Source organism: Ceratotherium simum, chromosome 1 (assembly GCF_057802395.1).
Source record: "Ceratotherium simum simum isolate JZ-2026a chromosome 1, ASM5780239v1, whole genome shotgun sequence".
In the NCBI taxonomy this organism is placed as follows: domain Eukaryota; kingdom Metazoa; phylum Chordata; class Mammalia; order Perissodactyla; family Rhinocerotidae; genus Ceratotherium; species Ceratotherium simum.
This window is the reverse complement of record NC_141900.1, coordinates 2,408,308-2,430,368: the sequence shown is the minus strand read 5'-3', so window position 1 is coordinate 2,430,368 and position 22,061 is coordinate 2,408,308. Positions and strand designations below refer to the sequence as shown.

The 22,061-nt window shown below is 49.5% G+C and overlaps 1 protein-coding gene across 1 annotated transcript; it reads left to right on the top strand.

Moving 5' to 3' along the window:
* Positions 1-7,137: 7,137 nt before the first annotated feature.
* CCDC201 (coiled-coil domain containing 201) lies at positions 7,138-17,016 on the top strand. Its single transcript, XM_087433986.1, has 6 exons — positions 7,138-7,179; positions 7,570-7,851; positions 9,725-9,787; positions 10,581-10,682; positions 14,181-14,624; positions 16,930-17,016. The coding sequence occupies exons 1-6, from the start codon at positions 7,138-7,140 to the stop codon at positions 17,014-17,016; spliced, it is 1,020 nt and encodes a 339-aa protein (XP_087290112.1).
* Positions 17,017-22,061: the final 5,045 nt, after the last annotated feature.

The window sequence follows — 22,061 nt, the reverse complement described above, 5'->3', positions numbered from 1 at the left end:
GAAGGATAGGGCAGCAGAGGCAGGGATGCTGACAGACACTGTAGATGCGACAGTCTCTGCGTGCCCAGAACTGTCAGAGGTCGGGGGGAGGACACGAAACAGCTGCAGTGGAGTCAGAGTGAAGGCTGGGGCATCTTCGATGAGGGCCACGGGTCTGCTCAAGGATCCAGGACTTCTGGAGTCACCTGCACAACCATGTGTCTCTGAGTGCTCCCTGGGAAGCAGTGCCACGGTTTCATCAGCGTCTCCAAGGGGCCTGTGACAACCCAAAGGCTCAGGGCCCTTTCCGAGGCTCTGCCATGTCTGCATGACATTGGTCCTGCTCTTTTGGACACCCAGAACTCCCTCTGCCCCTTCTCCATCCCTCAGGACCCACCTGAATGTCCTATCCTCTGAGAAGCCTTTCTGGTGGCTCCCAGGTAGACTGGGGTGCCCCTTCTGTGTTCCTGAAGCATGTCACACGCTGGATTAGAGTCACACTGAAGAGCTACATAAACCAGCGTTTACTCGTGAGTCTCCTGCCAGGCTGAGTGGGCAGGGGCCAGGCTCACAGTTGCCCCTGCCCCAGCACCAAGCATATGACACGGATGGGCGCCCCGGCCCATGAATGAATCTGACCAATGAATGTAGACTCCAAGAGCCAGGAGCGCCTGGACGCAGGGCATGCAGAGCAGGGGATGGTGGGGGAATGGGGAGCCAGGCTTTCCTAAACACATAGTGTGTGTACCCGGTGCCAAGCTGCACTCATTAAAGTTGCCAGAGGACCCTCCCCAGGATCCTGCGAGGTAGAGCTTATCATCACCAGCCGGGGGTGAAGTCAGCTTTGCCCGAATCAAAGCCTGTGGGCATCTGATGTAGGGTAGGCCAAAATTGTCTGAGAGTTCAGGAGCAGTTAGGGGTTTTGGGGGGGCAAGGTTGAAAGGTAATTTGGTGGTACATATGGGAAGTTTTCGGTGCCAGATGTGGAATCTGCATTCCATCAACCAGGCAAGAAAGAGTGTTAAGCTTGTGAAGTCCCAGCACCATGGGAGATGCCCGCCACCTCCTCTCCTTGTAAATTCTCTGCCTTTGCAGTAAAGGAGACCACTGTTCCCATTTCAGAAAAGCCAGGGCAGCAGCACATAATCTAGACAGCCCCTCTGTGCAATCCCAGGGGGTGTGACAAAAATGGCGCCACACACAGCGCCTTTGCCATCTTGCATGACACTTGGTTGCAGGACCTGCAGGTACAAGTGCCTCTTGCTGCATCAGAAGAACTCGGCTCGGAGAGTTTCATCAGCCCCTAAAGGGCAGGTCGTGGAAGCTCGGTCATCCCAACAGCACTGTGGCTCCCCAGCAAGACTGCCTGTGTTGGCACCTTGGATTTCCACATCCTGCCTGGCACATTTTATAACCTCCCCGGGGCTCAGTTTCCTCATGTGAAATGACGACGATGCAGTGGCTGGCACAGTCAGCCCGGAATACCGGGGCTCAGCTGTTACCACCATGCTTAGCTGCAGCGTGCGTTCCCATGGCTGTCATGGGCAGAGGCTGGGGGATCTCTGGAGGATGAAACCGCACGGGGCCTTCCATCACCCAGTGTTTCCAATTCTGCCTTCACGCAGCATGCTGCTTACTCACCAGCCCCAGAAAATTAGGCAATCTGTGCTCTGAAAAACAATGCAAGGGTCAAGGGCGAAGTCAAACTTTCAAAGGAGAGAATACTGCAATCCAGAGGACCCTCCGAAGGGAAGCTGTTTTTAAGGGAGGAGTAAAAACAAAAAGCTGTTCTGCTATGTTCCCTGATTGACATGGGGGATGATGCAAATCCATGCAAAGGCCTGGCCTCCTGCCCTGTCTCCTGAGAGATGAAGGGCACCGCTCTGCAAACTGAAGGCACGCCCACACCCCTGCAATCTAAATGGAAAAGTAACCTCACTCTTGTCACGTCAACACAGCCCAGATCCTAAACACAGCAGCTCAAACGGTGTGCCTGGGCGGGGCCCGTGCCCGAGGGGCCCTGTGGAAAGACCAGGGCTGTCATCTCTGTGATGGCAGGCCACCCAGCCTGCACTCACATTCGGGGTGCCATGGGAGTTGGCACATGCATGGTGCTCAACTGTATTCATTTCCTGTCCTCTGGCATCAGAGGCCATGTGAGCTGTGGGCACCAAGTGTCATGGTTTACACTGGCCTCACATCACCCGGGGCCCATGTAGAAATGCACATTCTCGGGCCCCATCTGGACCCCAGACCCAGAACCTCTGGGGGGATGCCAAGCCTGCTGTGTTCCCCAGGCTCTCCAAGGGATCCTCATGCCGGTCCAAGTTTGAGTCCCCTGGTGTAGAAAACCATCCCGATCCCACTCTTGCTCATAAACCACCCTATAAGAAGCTAGCGATGGAGGGCCGGCCTGGTGGCATCGTGGTTAAGTTCGCTCACTCCACTTCGGCGGCCCAGGGTTTGCAGGTTCGAATCCTGGGGGCAGACTGATGCACCGCTCATCAAGCCATGCTGTGGAGGCATACCATATACAAAATAGAGGAAGATGGGCACAGATGTTGGCTCAGAGCCAATCTTCCTCAGCAAAAAAAAGAAGCTAGGGTAGGAGAGTTCAGGGGTGGGGGTAATGGATAGAATAGTCATTGCTATGGTTGGGTATGGTGGGCTCCATGGGTGATGGAGAGAACTCTGGAGGAGCCAAGAGACATGAGCACTCTGGACTCCATTCTGCTTCTCACCTCCAGATGAACTTGTGCGAGTCATTCCACTTGGAGTCTTCGCTACCCCGTATATAAAGTCATAACCAGAAGAAGAATCTGCCCTGGGTCCCTGCATGGGCTGCAGGAAACCCGTGATCTCTCTGCTGTGTTAGGCATAATGTTGTTTGATTAAGTGTTGATTGATAATTTCTTGGAGATGAGGTCTGTAGTTTCATTAGATGGTTAAAAGTGTTTATGACTTTGATGAGGAGAAAAAATACTGCACCAGATTGACCCCCTGATTTCCCCAGGAGGTCCACCCTCCCCAGCTCTCTGCACACAGAGACCTTAACATATCATTGGCCCCTCAGTCAACCTCAGACATCCAAGATCTCCCTCACCATGCCCCATCGAACCCACCCACGGGGCAGCGGCATCTCTCCCACCCACAGAATGTGGCAATGATGTATCGTACTCATGCCCGCCAGGCATGAGGTTACACAACCCTGCTAACTCTCTGACCGGGCAAAGGACAAGGACCCTGGGCCAAAAAGTGGGGGACAGTCTCCTATATGACTGTCGCTGGTCTGTCACATGGGGGGGTTCTCACCTGCATCACAGTGTGTACATCACATGGGGATGCTCTCACCTACATCACAGTGTGTACATCACATGGGGTTGCTCTCACCTGCATCACAGTGTGTACATCATGTGAGGTGCTCTCACCTGCATCACAGTGTGCACATCACATGAGGATGCTCTCTTCTACATCACAGTGTGTACATCACATGGGGTGCTGTCACTTACATCGCAGGGTGTACATCACATGGGGATGCTCTCACCTCCATCACAGTGTGTACATTGTGTGAGGTGTTCTCAACTGCATCACAGTGTGTACATCACATGGAGATGCTCTCTTCTACATCACAGTGTGTACATCACACGGGGATGCTCTCACCTGCATCACAGTGTGTGCATTGCATGGGAGTGCTCTCACCTGCATCACAGTGTGTACATCACGTGGGTACAGTCACCAGGAATACATGAGAGTTCCTTTTGCTCCAAACCCTCCTCATCATTTGGTATTGTCAGTGTCTGGATTTTGACCATTCTAATAGCTGTGTGCTTGTATCTCTTTGTTTTAACTTGCTTTTCCCAGATGACATACGATGTGCAGCATTTTTTTTTATGTGCTTATTTGCCATCTGTTTATATTCTTTGGGGTTGTGTCTGTTATGGACTTTGGCCATTTATTAATCAGGTTGTTTTCTTATTTTTGAGTTTTAAGTGTTCTTTCAACATTTTAGCTAACAGTAACTTAGATTTGTCTTTTACAAATATTTTCTGCCGGTCTGTGTCTTTTCTTCTCATTCTCTTTACATTTTCTTTCACAGATTAGAAGTTTTTAATTTTATTAAAGTCCAGCTAATAAATTTTTGTTTTCATGGATCATGTGTTTGGTGTTATATCTAAAAAGTCATCAACAACTTTATAGTGGTCCATACAGTTAAGATAAAAATAAACTTTTTAAGCAAAGTTCAAAAATAAGTAAATAAATAAAAAATAAAAAGTCATCAGCATATCCGAGGTCATCTAGGTTTTCTCCTAGGTTATTTTCTAAGAACTTACGATTTTTCATTTTACATTTAGGTCTGTGATCCATTTTGAGTTAATTTTTGTGAAAAGTGTAAGTTCTGTGTCTAGATTCATAATTTTTGCTCGTGGATGTCTAGTTGTTCCAGCACCATTTGTTGAAAAAACTATCTTACTGCATTGTATTATCTTCATTTCTTTACCCAAGGCCAGTTGACTATATTTATGGGGGTCTATTTCTGGGCTCCCTAAACTGTTCCATTGCTCTATTTGTCTATTAATTTGCCAATTCCACATTCTGTGTTATAGATTTATATATTAAGATTGAATATATATTAAATATAACATGTATAACAGTAGATGCTATATAATATATATTATATTTATGTATTATTATCTATCTACTATGGAATTATAGTAAATCTTGAATTCATGTGACGTCAGTTCTTCATCTTTGTTCTTTGTCAATCTTGTGTCAGCTGTTCCGGGTCTTCATCTCTCCATAGAAACTTTAGAATCAGTTTGTCAATATCTACAATATAAGTTACTAAATTTTAATCAGGAATGTATTGAATCTATAGGACAAGTTGGGAAGAACTGACATCTCAACAATATTGAGTCTTCCTGTTCATGAACATGGGATATATCTCCATTTATTTAGTTCTTATTTGATATCTTTCATCAGAGTTTTGTAGTTTTCCTCATATAGATCTTGTACATATTTTGTTACATTTTTATACAAGTATTTCATTTTGGGGGAATGCTAATGTAAATGGTGCTGTGTTTTTAATTTCAAATGCCACGTATTCATTGATGGTATATACAAAAGGAATTGACTTTTGTATATTAACCTTGTATCCTGCAACCTTGCTATTGGTTCCAGGATTCTTTTGGTTGATTCTTCCAGATTCTTTTTGTGTGTGTGAGGAAGACCAGCCCTGAGCTAACATCTGATGCCAATCCTCCTATTTTCTGCTGAGGAAGATTTGCCCTGGGCTAACATCCGTGGCCATCTTCCTCTACTTTATATGGGACGCCGCCACAGCATGGCTTGACAAGCGGTGCATCGATGCACACCTGGGATCCGAACCTGCGAACCCCGGGCCACTGAAGCAGAGTACACACACTTAACCACTGCACCACCAGGCCGGCCCCAGATTCTTCCAGATTTTTTACGTAGACTGTTATGTCATCTGCAAATAAACACAGTTTCATTTCTTCTTTCCCAATCCGTATATCTTCTATTTCCTTTTCCTGTCTCATTGCATTAGCTAGGACTTCCACTACAATGTTGAAAAGCAGTGGTGAGAGGGGACATCCTTACCTTGTTCCTGATCTTATTGGCAGAGCTTCAAGCTTCTCACCATTAAGCATGATTTAGTTGTAGTTTTCTTGTAGATGTTCTTTATCAAGTTGGGGAAGTTCTCCTCTATTTCTAGTTTACTGAGAATTTTTTTTATCATTAGTTGGTGTTGGATTTTGTCAAATGCTTTTTCTGCATCTATTGATATGATCATGGGATATTTCCTTAACCTGTTGATGTAATGGATTACATTAATTGATTTTTGAGTGTTAACCAGCCTTGTATACCTGGGGTAAATCCCACTTGGTCATGGCATATATTTCTTCTTATACTTTGTTGGATTCAATTTGCTAATATTTTGCTGAGTATTTTTGCATCTATGTTCATGAGAGATATTGGTGTGTAGTTTGCCTTTCTTGTAATGTCTTCATGTGATTTTGGTATTTGGTAGTGCTGGTCTCACAGAATGGGTTAGAAATTATTTCCTCTGCTTCTATATCCTGGAAGTTTATGGATAATTGGTATAATTTCTTCCTTAAATGTTTAGTAGGATTCACCAGTGAACTATGTGGACCTGGTGTTTCTGTTTTGAAAGGTATTGTGACAGTTCATCTTTGCAAATTTTAATAATTTTAAAGAAGTACTTGTGCTGTGACATTTTGCACCTATTTGATTATTAATGAAGTTTATAGGTTTGTTCTCTGTGGTATTTGACAAGCAGTACCGACCATTAGCCTCTTATTTATGACCTGAGGTTAAAGGCAACCTTGAGCATATGGGCTGTGTCAAAACTGTGCTGAGAACATACATGTTGGATATGGGATTCTAAAGTCGATGGGCCACAGGAGTAGATGAGAATGAGGCTTAAAGGAAAAAAGGCTGTTATACTCCCAGGTCCTAGAGATAGGAGGCACAGCATGCCATGCAGGGCCATATAGAGAAGCTCCTGAGTGGTTAGGAGATATAAAACAGGTGTGGGAGGAGAGCCAAGCCAACTGTTCACCCTGCCCTCCCTTTTCTGTGGAAACCTTAATAAGTTTAATAAGTTTCCACAGAAAAGGGAGGGCAGGGTGAACAGTTTAGGACTGGCTAGTTTGAACAACTCTGGAGGGCTCTAAGCTATAGCAGCAGTCTCTAGTTGCCTGGCACCTGCCCTGGGGTGACTAAGGCAGAGGAATATTGCCTCTTGGGGGCACAGGCCAGAGAGAGGAGGCCTGGCTCTGGGTTGGTCAGATTGCATATCACAGGTGTGCTCCTGCTGGGCCCCTTGCTGTCTCCAAGGGCTGGCTAGCCCAGGAGGAGCGGTCTCTCCCCAGCCAGAAAGGTTTTAAGATGCCAAAACATCATAATATACAGAAAAATGTATATACCACAGAAACGACAAGTAATTCACCTTGCTGGAGTTCAGAAAAGACACAGCATGAGGCGGGACTGGGAAAGGCTGGTGGAGGACGGTGCCTGGAGCAGCGTGGGAAGCAGGTGCCCTGAGTTGCTGAGTGTTGACCTCGTACTAAGCGTCACACTGAAGATCTCCTACACGTGATCATAAAGCTCCGTGAGATGGCTCATTGTCCAGGGCCTGCATTTTCAAAACGACAAGAGGTAGGTTCTGAAGCAGGTCCTCCTGTGCCAGGAGCATGATTTGTGGCAGGAACACAGGTGTCAGCGTGGCAGGCTAGTGGGCATGTGCGTGCCTGCATCTTGGATCCTTGGAATCATGCTAGGATTCAGCCTCTCCAGGTCTTTGCCTGCACAGTGAGGGGAATTCGGATTCCGTGGTGCAGAGCCTCTGAGGATCAGTGCGAGGAATGGAATGTGCACTGGGCTCTCAGCAGGGACCTGAGCTTTCAGGGTGTGGGGCCAGTTCTGGCCTGGAGCCCCCGCAGGGCCCCTCCCCCAGACCCCCACACTTCTCCCCAGAGGGCTGCCCAATGTGCTGGGGAAGGGCACTGGTGACAGGTGACACTGCCTGCCAGACTTACGTGACTCTAGACGCACACTGCAGATTTCACAATGTTTTTATTCACAAACACAAACAGAAGAGCCTTATGCTGTGCTCAAAGCAGTGTGCCTAAGTGCCAGGAAGTCAGGGGAACCCTGGGGGTCATGAGGTCAGGGGATCCTGGGGGTGGCTTGGTGCGGGGAAAAACATCAGGACACTGGGGCAGTACGGTGTCCAGGCAGCTCCCACGTGACTGGCCCCGAGCCTTTGGACAGACTCTCCCCTTCTGCCGCTCTCGGCTTCCGCATCTGGAAAATGAGGGACTGTATCAGGTGAGCTTTATTTTATAAAATTGTTTACTAATTACATGTTCTTTTTAGAAAAAGTGAAACAGATTTAAGTGACATTAAAATTTACCCAGCATTCTGCTACCTAAATATTACCAATGTTACCATTTCCATGAACCCCTTTTTGGACATGTGTGTGTGGATGTGTGTGTGTATATGTAATATCTGAAGTGGGATCACACTATACTGTCTGTTCCACAGCCTTTTCTCATAAAACATTCCCTTAATGTTTTATGAACATCGTGTCTGTAGTGTGTGTTTACGTACACACGCATATGTATGAGTACACGCATGCACACGTACATACACATGTGTTTACACACAGATTGTTGGCTGCAGAGTGTGGTGTCCTTAGACATGCCCTGATTGAGTCAGTGTCCTTTTCCCAGCTATGTGCACTGTTTCTGTTGGGGCTCTCAAAGATGACGCCCCATGGATGTCATAACAGGAAATGAGTGCCGGCTTGGTCTATCTCCTGGTCATTCCTGTAAGTGGGCTTGCTCCTTCACAGGCCCTGCCTGCTCTCAGGTGTCTTGCACTAAGGCCGACTTGCCTTCCAGAGGGCTGTGCCCTGCGAGAGCCCCAGGAGCAGGGCGCAGAGGGCTCCTGTCCAGCTCCCGCAGCACTTGAACCTGGAGCATTTCTCCGGCTTAGACGGCCTGTGCCTACAGGACGGGGATGGGTCCCGTAGAGGCCCCCTGCCTCTGACAATCGCTTTCAACACTCTTCTGAGCCTCGGGCAGGCTCCCAGGATTCAGGGATCTCAAAGGTTTAGGATATTGCCTCAATTTACAGAGAAAAGAGAGAACAAGTGACAAAATCCATTCACCCGAAATCACACAGTGACTTAGTGCAAAGTTCAGATGAATAACACTTTTTCTAAATACTAGAAAGGCAGCAAAGAGCACTGATTTTGGAGTCAGTCTGAGGTTCTTGTCTTGGTTCTGCTAAGCACCACTCAACGACCTTGAGCAATTACCCCACATCTCTGGGGTCAGTCTTCCCCTCACTGAAATGGGGGCATTTGGGGTCCTTGCGAGGTTGAGAGCATGTCTAAGAACACTCACAGAGAGTGCATTCAGGTTGGCAGTGGTGCTAGCTTCTCTATTGTTGTCTCTCTTTAGTCCCACACCCCCAAATGCTTAAGGCTGACAGATTAAGTTACCAGTAGCCAGTTCTGGTGGTCTAGTGGTTGAGATTCGGCACGCTCAGTGCCTTGGTCCGGGCTTGTTTCCGGTCAGGGAACCACACCACCTGTCTGTCTGTTGTGATATTGTGATGGCTGCAGGTTGCTGGGATGCTGAAAGCTCTGCCATCAGTATTTCAAGTTCCAGCAGGGTCACCCATGGTGGACAGGCTTCAGCAGAGCTTCCAGACTCAGAGAGACTAGGAAGAAGGACCTGGCCACCTGCTTCTGAAAAAATTGGCCACGAAAACCCTATGAATAGCAGCAGAGCATTGTCTGATACAGCGCTGGAAGGTGAGAGGACGGAGCGAAAAGACCGGGCAGGGTTCCACTCTGTGGTACACAGGGGCTCTAGGAGTCAGAATCAACTCAATGGCACTAACTACAAAAAAGTTACCAATAGTCTGTGGTAGTATTACCATTCATTGATAAAGCATCACCTGGCAGTTGTTAGAAATGTCAATTCTGAGTCCCCATGCAGAGCTGCTCCTCAGAAACTCAGGCTGGGCCCATGGCGGGGCTCCAATAGGAGCCACAGGGGCGTTCTCATCAGCTCAAGTTTGAGAACCACGGAATGAAGGCTGCTAAGGATTTCTCAGCAGCGGAAGGGACTTTGGAGTCCGAAAGCTGTGGGTGACTCTCAGCTTTCCTACCCTTTGACTCTGCCCTCAGGACATGACACGGAATGTCTCTGGTCTCAGGGGCCTTGGGGACGAAGTTGGGGTGATGAGGCAGGTAACCACTTGGCACGTAGTGAGTGCACCAGGAATGGCTCACTGTTTGGGAATCCACAGGCGCCCAGGGCCTCTGACTTCCCAAAGGCCGAACATGCACACATTCAGGTGCACAGGGAGGAACCCGCCAGGTGGAGACCCTCAGGACTCAGCCTGCCCTGTGCGGGGCCCTGCGCCTGCGCGGCCACGGGGTCAGCAGGTGGAGGCCAAGCACAGGCGGGCTCTTGCACACCTGCCCCAGCCCGTGGTTGTGATGCCGCAGGGGTACTTCAAGGCGCTGGGGCTCACCTGACACAGCAGATTTCCATGTGACCGGTCACCGCGGGGAGCGGGATGGAGCCCCGGGCGCAGGTAGGTGGAGAGGGTCCAGGTGGAGCCATGGGGTGGAGGTGTCTGACATGTGCCTGGGGTGGGGGGGTGGCGCGGCCGCAGACTAAGGCTCAGGTAAGGCGGGAGGGGCGCTGCAGGGGGAGAGGCCCGGTGGGCTCCCTGCTAGAGCAGAGCAGCCACCAGGGCTGCCTGCGCTCCGGGGCGGACAGGCCTCGTGCTGGCACCCGGGAGCCTCCTGGTCCTTGCCCGAGTTGCTAAAGGACTCCCCTTGTCCGGCGTCCCCTGCCCACCCTCCCTGGCTGCGCCTCGAGCCCCACGCCCCCTCCCCGCCCGTGCCCTGTGCTCGAGGCCGGGCGCACCTGGGCCCTAGGCCCGCAGTGCCATCTCAGAGACATCAGAGGGGATCCAGCGTCTACCCAGGCACCCGGCACCCCACCCCTCCTCCCCCTATCTTCTGCCCACAGTCCTGGGTCTCAGGCCTTTCAGGGGAAAGCCTGGAGGCCGAGGGGGACCAGCGGCCCCAGGGCGTGGTGGCTGAGCGGGACCGTGGATGCCCACCTCCAGCTGCGAGATGAATATGAGAGTGTGGAATTAGTAATGGTCCCCAGGTGAAGTTCAAATCCTGACCTTCATAACCCTGCTCTGTAGCTCCCGGGGCACCCAGTGTGTGGGGACCCCTCAACCACTTGCCCCCAATCAGGGGGTCTTGGGCCACTGCCTGAGTCTCCCTGTGCCTGGGTCTCTTCATCAGAGGCATAAAGATTCTCTTTTTCATTTGTAAATAGGTAATACCTTCCCATGGTTTCAAAGTAAAACACAAACAGGTTCACAGTGACCCCTGCTCCTCTCTGCCCAGCACCCCCGCCATAAGTAGACATCATTTTTAGCTTCTTCTAGAACTTTAGATTCTTGTTTTTCCTCAGTTTGCACAAAAAGTCTCTACCCAAAATATAGTGATCTTTCTTCATCAGTATATACTAAAAAAGCATTTGTGTGTAAAGAACTGTTGAGGGTCCTTTCACATTTATCCATTAGGTTGTTGGCTTTTCCTCGATTTTGGGAAGAGTAGCCCCTTGTTCGTCTTTTGTAGGAATTGTGGTTTATCTTTTTTCACTTAGTATGTCACTTTTTTTTGCTTTGCAGAAGTTTAAAAACATTCTATTTAACTTATTCTTGTCTTTTATAGTTTCTGTGTTGTGAGTTATCATTAGAAAGCCTCACTTCTGACAAGTTTACAGAGGAACCCACACATATTTCCTTCCAATGCTTTTGTAGCTTTATTTCTTACATTTAAATCTTATCCATTTGGAATTTATCTTGGTGAATGATGTGATATAAGAATCCAACTTGGTTTCAGATTTTTAAAAATTATTCTGTTTTTTTCCTATTAATCTACGAATTTTTAAAGAGTAGAATATTGAATCACTTGTCATTTATTTTAGTGTAAGACATGAGGTAGGAATGTGGCTTTACTATTGTTTTGGGTTTTTTTCCCCAAATGACCAACCAGTTAGAACAACATGTAATGAGAGAGAGAAACTCTCTTCCCTACTCATTTGAAGTCCCATCTTTTCCCATAGTATGTCTAGCTCATCTGTTCTGAGTATACATTTGTAAAACAATTTGTTTTATCTGGAAGCTTTCAATATGTTACAATATTATTTTATCAAAAAACATATCAAATTACCAAATTTAATCACTACTACCTGCCAGGCCTATGAGTCGTGAGCCACCTCGGATGCAGACCCTCCAGCCTCAGTCGAGCCTCCAGGTGACTGCAGCCAAAGCCTGATGGTGACCCCAGGGGAGACTCCAAGATGGAACTGCCCAGCAAGTTGCTCCCAAACTCCTGACCCACAGAAACTGAGATCACAAATGTTTATTTTAGGCCACTACACCTCAGTGTGATTTGTTACATAGCAAATGATAACTAATACACTTTCCCACTGCCTTGGGTCAAACATTCCATGTATTCTTTGTTCTAAGAGGAGTTGAGCTGTTTATCACATCGACACCATTAATATACTTTTCAGCTGTGCTTCCCCCAAAATTCACTACCAGATAATCCTCTTCATGCACAAATATGTAGCAAGAATTCAAAGAAAACAAAGCAGCAGTGTCGTCACCCCGAGCAGAAGCCAGCCCTGGGCAGACGGCCCCTGGAGGACGCAACCCTCAGGCCTTGACCTTGGAGGGGCCTGTGGTCAAGCGTGCATGTGCTTTTCCTGAGCTTCCTCATGTAAGTCCTTGTTCTTGTCGACTTCTGCGCGCAGTCGCTGCTCCTCCAGCGTGAGCAGGCTTCAGGAAAGGTCAGAATCGTTCCATTTCGAACATTTTATTCTCTTGTTCTTTTAGAAAAGTTCCGGTTCTTTCTGAACAGTTTTGGGTGTCTTTGCTTCAAATGGACATTGTAACAGGAAACTGTTACACCTGCTACCAAACACCAAATGCGTGAGGTTGTCTCATGAGAGTGGGATTCAACGTATCCTGGCTACTGTGAGGAACGCTGCAGTGAACATGGGGTGCAGATCTTGCTGAGACCCTGCTTTCAGGGCCTATGGATGTAGACCCAGAAGTGGGATAGCTGGATCATATGGTGGTTCTATTTTTAATTTTTTGAGGAAAATCCATACTGTTTTCCATAGTGGCTGCACCAATTTACATTCCCACCAGCAGTGCACAAGACTTCCCTTTTCCCCACATCCTCACCACCACTTGTTATCTCTTGTCTTTTTTTTTTTTTTTTTAAAGATTTTATTTATTTTATTTTTTCCCCCCAAAGCCCCAGTGGATAGTTGTATGTCGTAGCTGCACATCCTTCTAGTTGCTGTATGCGGGACTCGGCCTCAGGATGAACGGAGAAGTGGTGCCTCGATGCGCACCCGGGATCCGAACCCGGGCCACCAGCATCGCAGCGCGCGCACTTAACCACCAAGCCACAGGGCCGGCCCTCTCTTGTCTTTTTGATGATAGCCATTGTAAAAGGTGTGAGGTGATATCTCATTGTGGTTTTGATTTGCATTTCCCTGATGATGAGTAATGTTGAACAGCTTTTCATGTACCTTTGGCCATTTGTATGTCATCGTTAGAGAAATATCTATTCAGGCCCTTTGCCCATTTTTAATTGGATTATTTTTTTGCTGTTCGGTTGTATGAGTTCCTTGTATATTTTGGACATTATCCTCTTATCAGATTTGTGGTTTGCACGTATTTTCCCCCATTCCACAGGTGGGATTCAACATAAAGTTAAAAGTCCAATATAACTTTGACAGTGACCTCACTTGGTAGTGAATTGACTGGATACACTGCAGAATTAATTAGCAGCGTGGATTAACACGTGTTTAAAAGACAGATGGGAGCTCCTTACAAACAAACAATTGAACTGCTAAATCTGCTGCCAAATTATTTTGACATGAAAACCTGAAGGAGCACTGCAGAGACCAACACCTTATGATGACAATAAAAAGATTTGCCAAGTATAGTTGATCAGCATCTGAAAAAAGGCTGTGAGTACAAGAGTGGAAATGGTTTAATCAAAGCTTTATTTTGGAAGAAAAAAAATTGGCTGTGTTGGAGTTGCTACAAGCTGTCATGGGGTTGGAGATAGTGAGTTTTCCAAAAGCATCGTTACCCCCACTCCCCACCCCCGTCAGCACAACTTCACTATGTACAAAAAACTGCCATGTTCGCCAAGGGTTTTGCTTTTTTATGTTGAGTATAATGTTAAGATGATGTCATTGACAATGTTGTGCACTTTTCTTTTCAAAAAAAATATTTTTACCTGCAAGTCATCTGTTCTTCAATCCTATCCTTATAAAACAAATTTTTGACGGATGCTTAAAGTTTCAACCAAAAAAGGACAAACCTAGTGGGAAAGCAGGCACAGCAGGCAGTGTCTAGCCCCGCGCTGGGGTTCCTGGGCCCCAGGCTCCCCGCAGGCTCACAACTGGAGGGTCTGCTCTAGGTGGTCTACCTCGAGGTGAACATGCGTGCTGGGGTTAGTGCCTGGCCAGGCTCGGCTCCCTGCGACCTTCTAGGACAACCTCGGTGCTTTGTCTTGACAGGTCCCTGAGTCGAGCCCCTCTGAAGATGGGAGCCCTCCTTCAGTGACACGCCGGCAGTCCTCCAGAACCCTCCTAAAGCACAGCACTGCCCTGAGCAGGCGCAGGAGGCCATCGGGCCAGGTCCCTTACTGGCCAGGAAGGGGCTCTGCGGGTGGGTCCCCATTGCCTGCACGCTCTTCCTGGGACCTGCCGTCCCCCCCAGCCACCCTCCCAAAGAGGCGGCTTTCCACCGTCTGGGCCTCCGGGGAGTCCAGTGGGCGGCTAGAGCCCAACTTGGACCCCTGGGATCCTGGGGAGGACCTACTTGAGCCAGCCTCAGCCACCCAGCAGCATGAACAGAGGGAGTCCCCCGGAGCAAGGAACTGGCCACGAAACTTGGGACTGCCTGGGATCCCATACACAGCCAGGAAGAGGCGTCGGGACCCAAGGAAGCTGGCAGCCGCGGTAGGCCCCGACCCTGTCCCCGTCCCCCTGCGAGCTCTGGGTCCCCGGCCAAGACCCTGCCAGGAGACAGCCTCATGACAGTTGGGAGAGCAAGCACCACCCTTCCCTCGCTGATGGGCCTGGGACCTTTCTGATGTCAGAATATTTTGAATATTAACCCCTTATCAGATACATAATTTGCAGATGTTTTCTCCCGTTCCCTAGCTTGCCTTTTCATTTTGTTGATGGTTTCCTTTGCTGTGCAGAAGCTTTTTAGTTTAATGTGGTCCCACTTGATTTTTGCTTTTGTTGCCTTTGCTTTTGGTGTCAAATCCAAAAAATCATCGTCAAGACCAACGTCAAGGACCTTTTGTCCTCTGTTTTCTTCTAAGAGTTTGATGGTTTCAAGTCTTACATTCAAGTCTTTAATCCATTTTGATATAATTTTGTGTCTGGTGTAAGATAGTGGTCTAATTTCCTTCTTTGCATGTGGCTGTTCAGTTTTCCCAGCACCATTTATTGAAGAGACTGTCCTTTCCCCACTGAATATTCTTGGCTGCCTTGTCCATAAAGCAATTGACCATACATGCATGGGTTTATTTCTGAGCTCCCTATTCTGTTCCATTGGTCTATGTATCTATTTTTATGCCAATACCACACTTTTTTGATGACTATAGCTTTGTGTTATAAGTAGAAATCAGGAAGTGTGATGCTTCCGGCTTTGTTTTTTCTCAAGATTGCTTTGGTTATTCAGGGTCTTGTATGATTCCATACAAATTTTAGGATTGTTTTTTCTACTTCTGTGAAAAATGCCATTGGAGTTTTGATAGGGATTGCACTGAATCTGTAGATTGCTTTGGATGTATGGACATTTTAACAGTATTAATTCCGCCAATCCATGAGCGTGGACTATCTTTTCATTTTTCATGTTGTCTTCTGTTTCCAGTGCTTTCTTTTCTCTTTCCTCCCTTGCCTTTTCCTTCCTCTTCTTCGGAGGGTCATCTGGCCCTGCCTTCCCAGGTTACAGCAGGATGAGTTAACTTTCCAGGAACGCTCATCCCCATAAGTTTCCTTTGGGGCCTTGTCCTCCTCTCTGCTTGGCTTCGCTCACCTTCCTGGGGGCATTGCTCATGGGGGGTCCTGATGCTAGCCTTCATGCCCTGCTGTATTCTATAGCTGTGCCTGGTCCTGGGTGGGAGCGAGGCCTTGCAGAGCTGATGGGAAGCTCCATGTGTGTTCCTGGGGGGGGGGCCTGGTGCGGGGGCTGCCCCAGGCCTCGGCTGCCTCTCCGCTGCAGGACACCTGCCTTTTGTTGCTGATCAGTTTCCCCATGGGGCTAATGTTCCCACCTGCTGCCAGCAGAGGCATGAGCCTGGCTGGAATATTCTAGAGCTGAGGAAGAGAAGGAGCCTGCAAGTCTCACGGTGAGTGGAGGTTGTCACACAACCACACCTGCGCCCAGCTGGGCCTGGGTCCTTAGAGACAGTGCCGTCCCTGGGCCCACGTGGCCCCTCTGTGCAGACCAGAGACCACCTTCCTCAGCCGCTGGGGCAGATGTGTGAATCCTCCGTCACACCAGCTTCTCCAGCTCTTCCTCTTACCCTGTGGCTTTGCTTCTACTTGTACGCTTTCGGGCTGTTAGGAGCACGCTGCTCCACAACGGGCCCGCCAACCGTGGCTGGCAGACCCCAGCCTTCTTCCCTTCCACCTCCCGCCTCATCCTCTGAGACCCAGGCCGGCACACACCCCACCTCATCCGAGCCGCCTGTCCCCCGGGCTCCAGTGCCGATGAGCCTGAGCCCTCATCCTGTTTAGCAGCAGGGTCATCCCACCCTATCTTCCCCACAGTATCCTGGGGGCTACCCTTCCTTTCTTCCTTGAGTAGCCCCTGGAAGAGGGGGCTCCAGAGAACACAGTTGGAAAGTCGCCTCACACAGACGTTCCATCCGCAGGGACCCCTCCTGTGCAGCCCTCGTGTTCCTGGCATGTGCTTGTCCCTGTGCCCTCCCCAGCAACCTCTCTGTGCCGTTGTCAGACCCAGCCCCTCAGGTCCTAACCCCATCCACTTGCATACCCATCTGTCCCCACACTGAGACTCGGCCCTCTAGGCTGTTGCTGGCCCTGTTTTGGAGTCACGGTGCCCGGCATGTGGAGGCAGAACCATGCAGGACTGGCCAGGCCGGCTTGCGAGGCCCAGATGGTGCCCAAGAGCCTGACCAGCGTGAGGGTCTGTAGCCCTGGGTGGGCATCTGCTTTCCCTCTGCAGCTCATCTCTAGCAGAGGCGAGCGCTCCTGCAGAGTCTCAGAGATGCTTTTCCTCCAACAGATGGAGCGAGTGAGGCAGTGGGAAATCCGCCTCCTTCAGAACATTGAAGAAGCCGTGCAGCACGAACTCACCATCGATGACGACTGAGCATCTGTCATGGGGACCAGGAAGGGAACATGCACAGGAGCCCCTCCTCGGCCTGACTTACTCTTCTGTCTGCCAACACCATGCCATCCTCAGGGCTTGCCCCACGTCCAGCCTGGACCTCTGTGTGCCTCTCGGGTGGGGTGGGAGGAACTGGTTGAAGATGATCTCCTCACTCAGATCCTAAATGTGGCTCTCGGAGCCATCAACTGAGACGAGGGGACGGGGGCGCAGGTGCAGACAGGTGAGGTGGAAACCCACAGTGCCACCCCCAGGGTACCCAAAAATGTGATGTAACCCCACCCACCCTGCCCGTGTTCCCAGTGCATCTAGGTGAGCCTTCGACTCGGGAATGACACGAAGACATAGGGAACAGGATGATGTTTTGCAGCGACCCACCCACCCACTGGCAAGGCCTGGGGCTTCACACCGGCGGGCTTTCAGCTGCCACTGCAGGAAAGGCCCGAAGCTGTGACCCTCAAGTAGAGGGCGCTCTGGGGGGTTGTGGGCGCTGGTTTTGTTTAGTAGGGGGCTAGAGGGATTTAACCTCCTGCGGTGGCGTGCGACTGTCTCCTGCCCTGTCCTCTCCAATGCTTAGCTCACTGCTTGAGATCAAGATCCCACTGATGGGATGGAGGTGCTGATGACCCTGTACTATCAGGAAGAAGAAACGGGGTGCCCAGGGGCTTCAGTTAACTCAGAAAACCAACATCAAACCTCCCAGGTCCAGGCACCTCAGACATGTCTTTTTCTGGGCACGTCATGGTTACAGATACAGAGTTAGATTTCATCTCGTAAATGTCTTCATCCCTGCTTTATCTACAAATGTGTGGGTTTTTTTCCTTCTACAAACCAAGAATGCTTACGCTTCCAGTCCCATCCTGTGCCACCTCCATGGCCCCCCCTCCAGGGCTGTTGGTGGCAGCCTGACTTTTCTCAGGGATGTGGATAAAGCTTATTGCTGGAGCAGAATCAAACAGGGCACTCCTAAAACAGGGCATCCCTCAACAGAATCTTAGGCTGGATGGAAACCACAGGACCCGGGAGGTTCTATGGGAGGGTGAGGTCGAGGATGCTCTAAGAGACGGGTGGAGGCTTACTCTCGAGCCTCAGGGTGGGCAGAAAACTCCAGATCAAGAATTGGTTCTCCCTGAGGGCACGTCTGCATTTCTTGAGAGGTTTCCAGTAAAGAAGGAATGATGAAATTCTTCACAAGAGGGTTAGATGCAGGCTGAGGGCTGCAGTTATTGGGATGGTTACTTCACATTCCCTGTGCTGATATTCTATAGGTGTGGTAAGAATTTACTGACTAGGTGGTGTGTTTCAACATTTGTAAGTTGTATGAGCTAGTTCTTCCTTTATAAGCTGACTATCAAGTTGCTTTTTCCTTTGTTATAATTATCAGATTTTAAAAATAATTTTTCAAATAAAAAGATAAAGATGCAGAAAAACTGCCTATAATCGCATAACGTGGAGATAAATACGTCAGTGTAATTCCATCTCATCTTTATTGTTAAAAATAAACTCTTATGAGAACTATTTCCAAAGTCTGTGTTTGGTGTAAAGTGACCTCTCTCTGTCTTGTTTCACACTTTAAAAAGTCCAGATTCAGAATGAGTCCAGGGAGGAAGAAAGGTAATGTGACTTTGGGGAACTTCTTGAAAGATTGGGAATTACAGGCTCTAGGGAGAAAGTCTTACAGGTAAGATAATTTCCTAGATATTTATGTTGCATTTTCTCTCATGTATTAACAAAATGCTTATATTTATACAATGGAGTGTATGCAAGTATCTGTAGACCCTCTAGTTAAAGTGTTTAAGATGCAATTCTCTTGGCTATTTCACAAATAAAACAGCATATATTGTGAGCGTGTTGCATCCACGGGAAGATGCCAGAGAACCAGAGGCTGAAATAGTGTCTTCAGGGAGTAATTGTGAAATAATAGGGTGCCACACAAAGAAATACCCACCAAATGATGTCTTAGAAATTAAAACTATAAAAGAAACTAATAATTCCATAGCAGCATCGGAAGATAAAATTAAGGTGGGCCCTAAATCCAACGACCTGGTGAAGAAGACACAGACATGGAGGAGAAGCCACGTGAAGACAGCGGCAGAGACTGGGGTGATGCAGGCACGAGCCCAGGACACCTGGAGACACCTAAAGCTGGAAGAGACAAGGAGGGCCCCTGTGCTAGAGCCTCTGAGGGAAGCATGGCCTTGCCAGCACCTTGACTTCAGACTTCTGGTCTCCAGAAATGTGAGGGTAAATTTCTGTTGTTTTAAGCCCCCCTGTTTGGGGTACTTTTTTACAGGAGCCCCAGAAGACTAATACAATTAGCTAAGTGGTCACCCTGTTCGTTCATTAATTCATTTGGTGAATTTCTATGGAGTAGATGAATGAAAAGAACAGCATCCGTGCCCTCAGGAGTTTACGGTCCAGCAAGGAGTCAGAGAGCTATCCAGACAAAACCCAGGCATTCTGGGTGTTTTAGGAGGAGGAGATGGCCGGGGAGAGCAAAGCAGGCAGGGCTGTAGGCTAGTTTTAAATATGGGAGTGAAGGGGCCCCTTGGGGAAGCCGACACTTGAGCAAAGACTTGGAGAAGCGAGTGAGCCCTGTGGGGGCCGTGGAGGCGTATCCTGCAGACAGACCCATCGATCCCACTCGGGGGCGTGTCTGAGGTGTCTGGGGGCAGCCGGGAGTCCATATGGATGGAGGGGCCTACACAGCAGAGAACAGGGGCAGCATCAGTCCAGGGAACACCTGATGGGCCACTGGGCAGACCCCCACTGTTTACACGAGCTGGGGGTCGTGTAAACCCCACACAGGCTTTGAGCAGAGAAATTGTGACCCAACTGGCATTTAGAAGAATCACTTTGAGAACAGACTGGGTAGGGAGATTCAGTGACCAGAATGCTCATGGGGCTCCTGCCATAACCTGTAACCCGGGTGAGGGACGACAGGCTGGATCAGGATGGGACCAGTGGAGGTGAGGGGCAGCCAATGCTGGGAAGATAGAATGTCCTAATGGACTGGATTCTGAGAGACAGTCAGGACTTCTCCAGCTTTCCTCCTGCGCATTCAAAATAGCAGGGCTGCCGTCCAGAAGGACAGGGGAAGACTGTGGGCAGAGCAGGTTTTGGGGGCAATCAGGATGAGTGTGCTCATTCTGAGATGTCTGCCAGACCTCTGAGGAGAGATGCCCAGCGAATGGGGATTAGAAATGAGGCCTAGAGCTCAGGGGCACATCTGGCTGGAGAGGGGCCGAGGGTATGCGTGTCGACGGAGAGGGCAGAAGCTGAGTCAGGTAGCCACCTCCCAGCGCCAGTTAGAGGCCTTCCAAAGCCCCCCACCCCAGCTGAGAGGGTCTCCTGGCTCTAAGGGATGTGCCGACACCTCAGCCCCACTCTGGTGGTCTCAAGGGTCTGGCCCCAGCCGTCCACTCTCTGCCCCTGTCCCTTCCCACCCCACCAGCCTCTGGATATCTCTCTGCAACAACACTAGTTCTCTCGCCCTCCTAATTCAGGGGTATGATGGGCTTCAGCTGAGGGTGGCATTAGGTGTGTCCTGGTCACCGTGGCCAGTAGCAAACCCTCCCTGATCACTCTGGTCAGGCCCCTTGGGGCTGATTCTCTGCTGGGCCTGACCTTGGCCTGCTGAGCCCAGTTTTAGCAAACAATCCTGCAAAGCCTGTTGGTGGAGGGTCCCTACCCTTGATAGCTGATCAAGTTCCTCAGCCCCCACCCCTGATGTCCAAGTCCTTGGCCTGCCCTTCAGCAAGAATCCCCACCCTGGACATCTGACCGAGGTCCTCTTCTTAATTTTCCATCCACTGCCCCTCCTCTGCCAGTGGCTGAGAATCCCGGCTGTCCCTGCCGTATTCAGAGTGGAGTCCAACCTCTCTCCCCTTCTGCGCTAGCCTTGAATAAAGTCTTCTTTGCTGTTTTTGGAAAACGTCCAGTGAATAATTTCTCTTCACTAGCAGCACCACGGAGCTTGCAGCATGGCTGTTAACGGCACAAATGGATCCAGACTTACACCCTCTGTCACTAGGGTGGGTGGTGCAGACTTCCGTCCCCCCTCAGACAGCACTTCCCCAAGCTGCCACGCACCCACACATCACAGAACCAGTGAGATGTCCCAGCACGTCCGGAGCACCGCGCCCACGCACCCCAGCTCTCCTCCTGCCCATTCTCCCAGCATCTCCCGCACCCTTCTCTGCCTGTGGCTTCCACAGTGGTCCAGGCTCCCTACCAGCAGATCTCAGCTCTCCGTGGTGACTGTGCCCCTCTCCCAACCACTCTACACACCACCCCACAGCCTTCTTGGGCCTGAGGCTTTGGAAGGTCCAGGTCAGGGATGCAACTTAACCCGCTCTCAAGGAGGCCCCAGCATGGGGAGCCAGGGTCCACGGACTTTTCTGAGGATGCGGGAGATGTAGAATCCACCACAATTAGGGAAGACCCTCCTCTGCTCGGGTGTGGGATGGATTTTTTCCTAAATCACGACAGACATCACTGGCTCCTACTAAATGTTTTCCCCGGCAGCCCTGAGCTGTGCCCTGATCAGGGGTGACCTCTGCCTGGAGGTGGCCATCCCCACCTGTCCAGGTGGCTTAGCCCCAGGTCCCCTCCACTCACTAGGTCTGCAAGGATACATGGCAGATCGATAGAGAGAGTGAACTCCAACTTTCATATTTTATTTGGGGCAGACAAGATTTTTTCCTATTCTTTTATAAAAGATCAAAATAACAGAACACTTGTTCATCAGAGAGAGACTAGTCGTGGGGAAGGGCAAATAATGCAAATTATCTTCCCTTGGAATCTCTTGCTTAGGAGCAAACATCGAGAGCCGCAGTGTGTCCATGCACTGCTCCCAGCTGGCACACAATAGGGCTTTCTCATCAGAGGAGGAGCAGAGCCCATGCCGCGGCCGAGGAAGGATGGTGTGGATGATGTTTTAGGAAATTACAGAAAGTACCTCCTGCAGGGTAAGTGGAACAGGCAGGAGTGTCTTTACAACATCCACACAGCCATTTGTTTTTCAA

Bases quoted from the DNA above. Each gene is read 5' to 3' on its own strand.
- CCDC201 (XM_087433986.1), top strand. From the start codon at position 7,138: ATGGCTCATTGTCCAGGGCCTGCATTTTCAAAACGACAAGAG. The intron at 7,180-7,569 runs GTAGGTTCTGAA...ACGTGACTCTAG, and splicing joins CATTTTCAAAACGACAAGAG to ACGCACACTGCAGATTTCAC. The intron at 7,852-9,724 runs GTGAGCTTTATT...CTCTGCCCTCAG, and splicing joins AAAATGAGGGACTGTATCAG to GACATGACACGGAATGTCTC.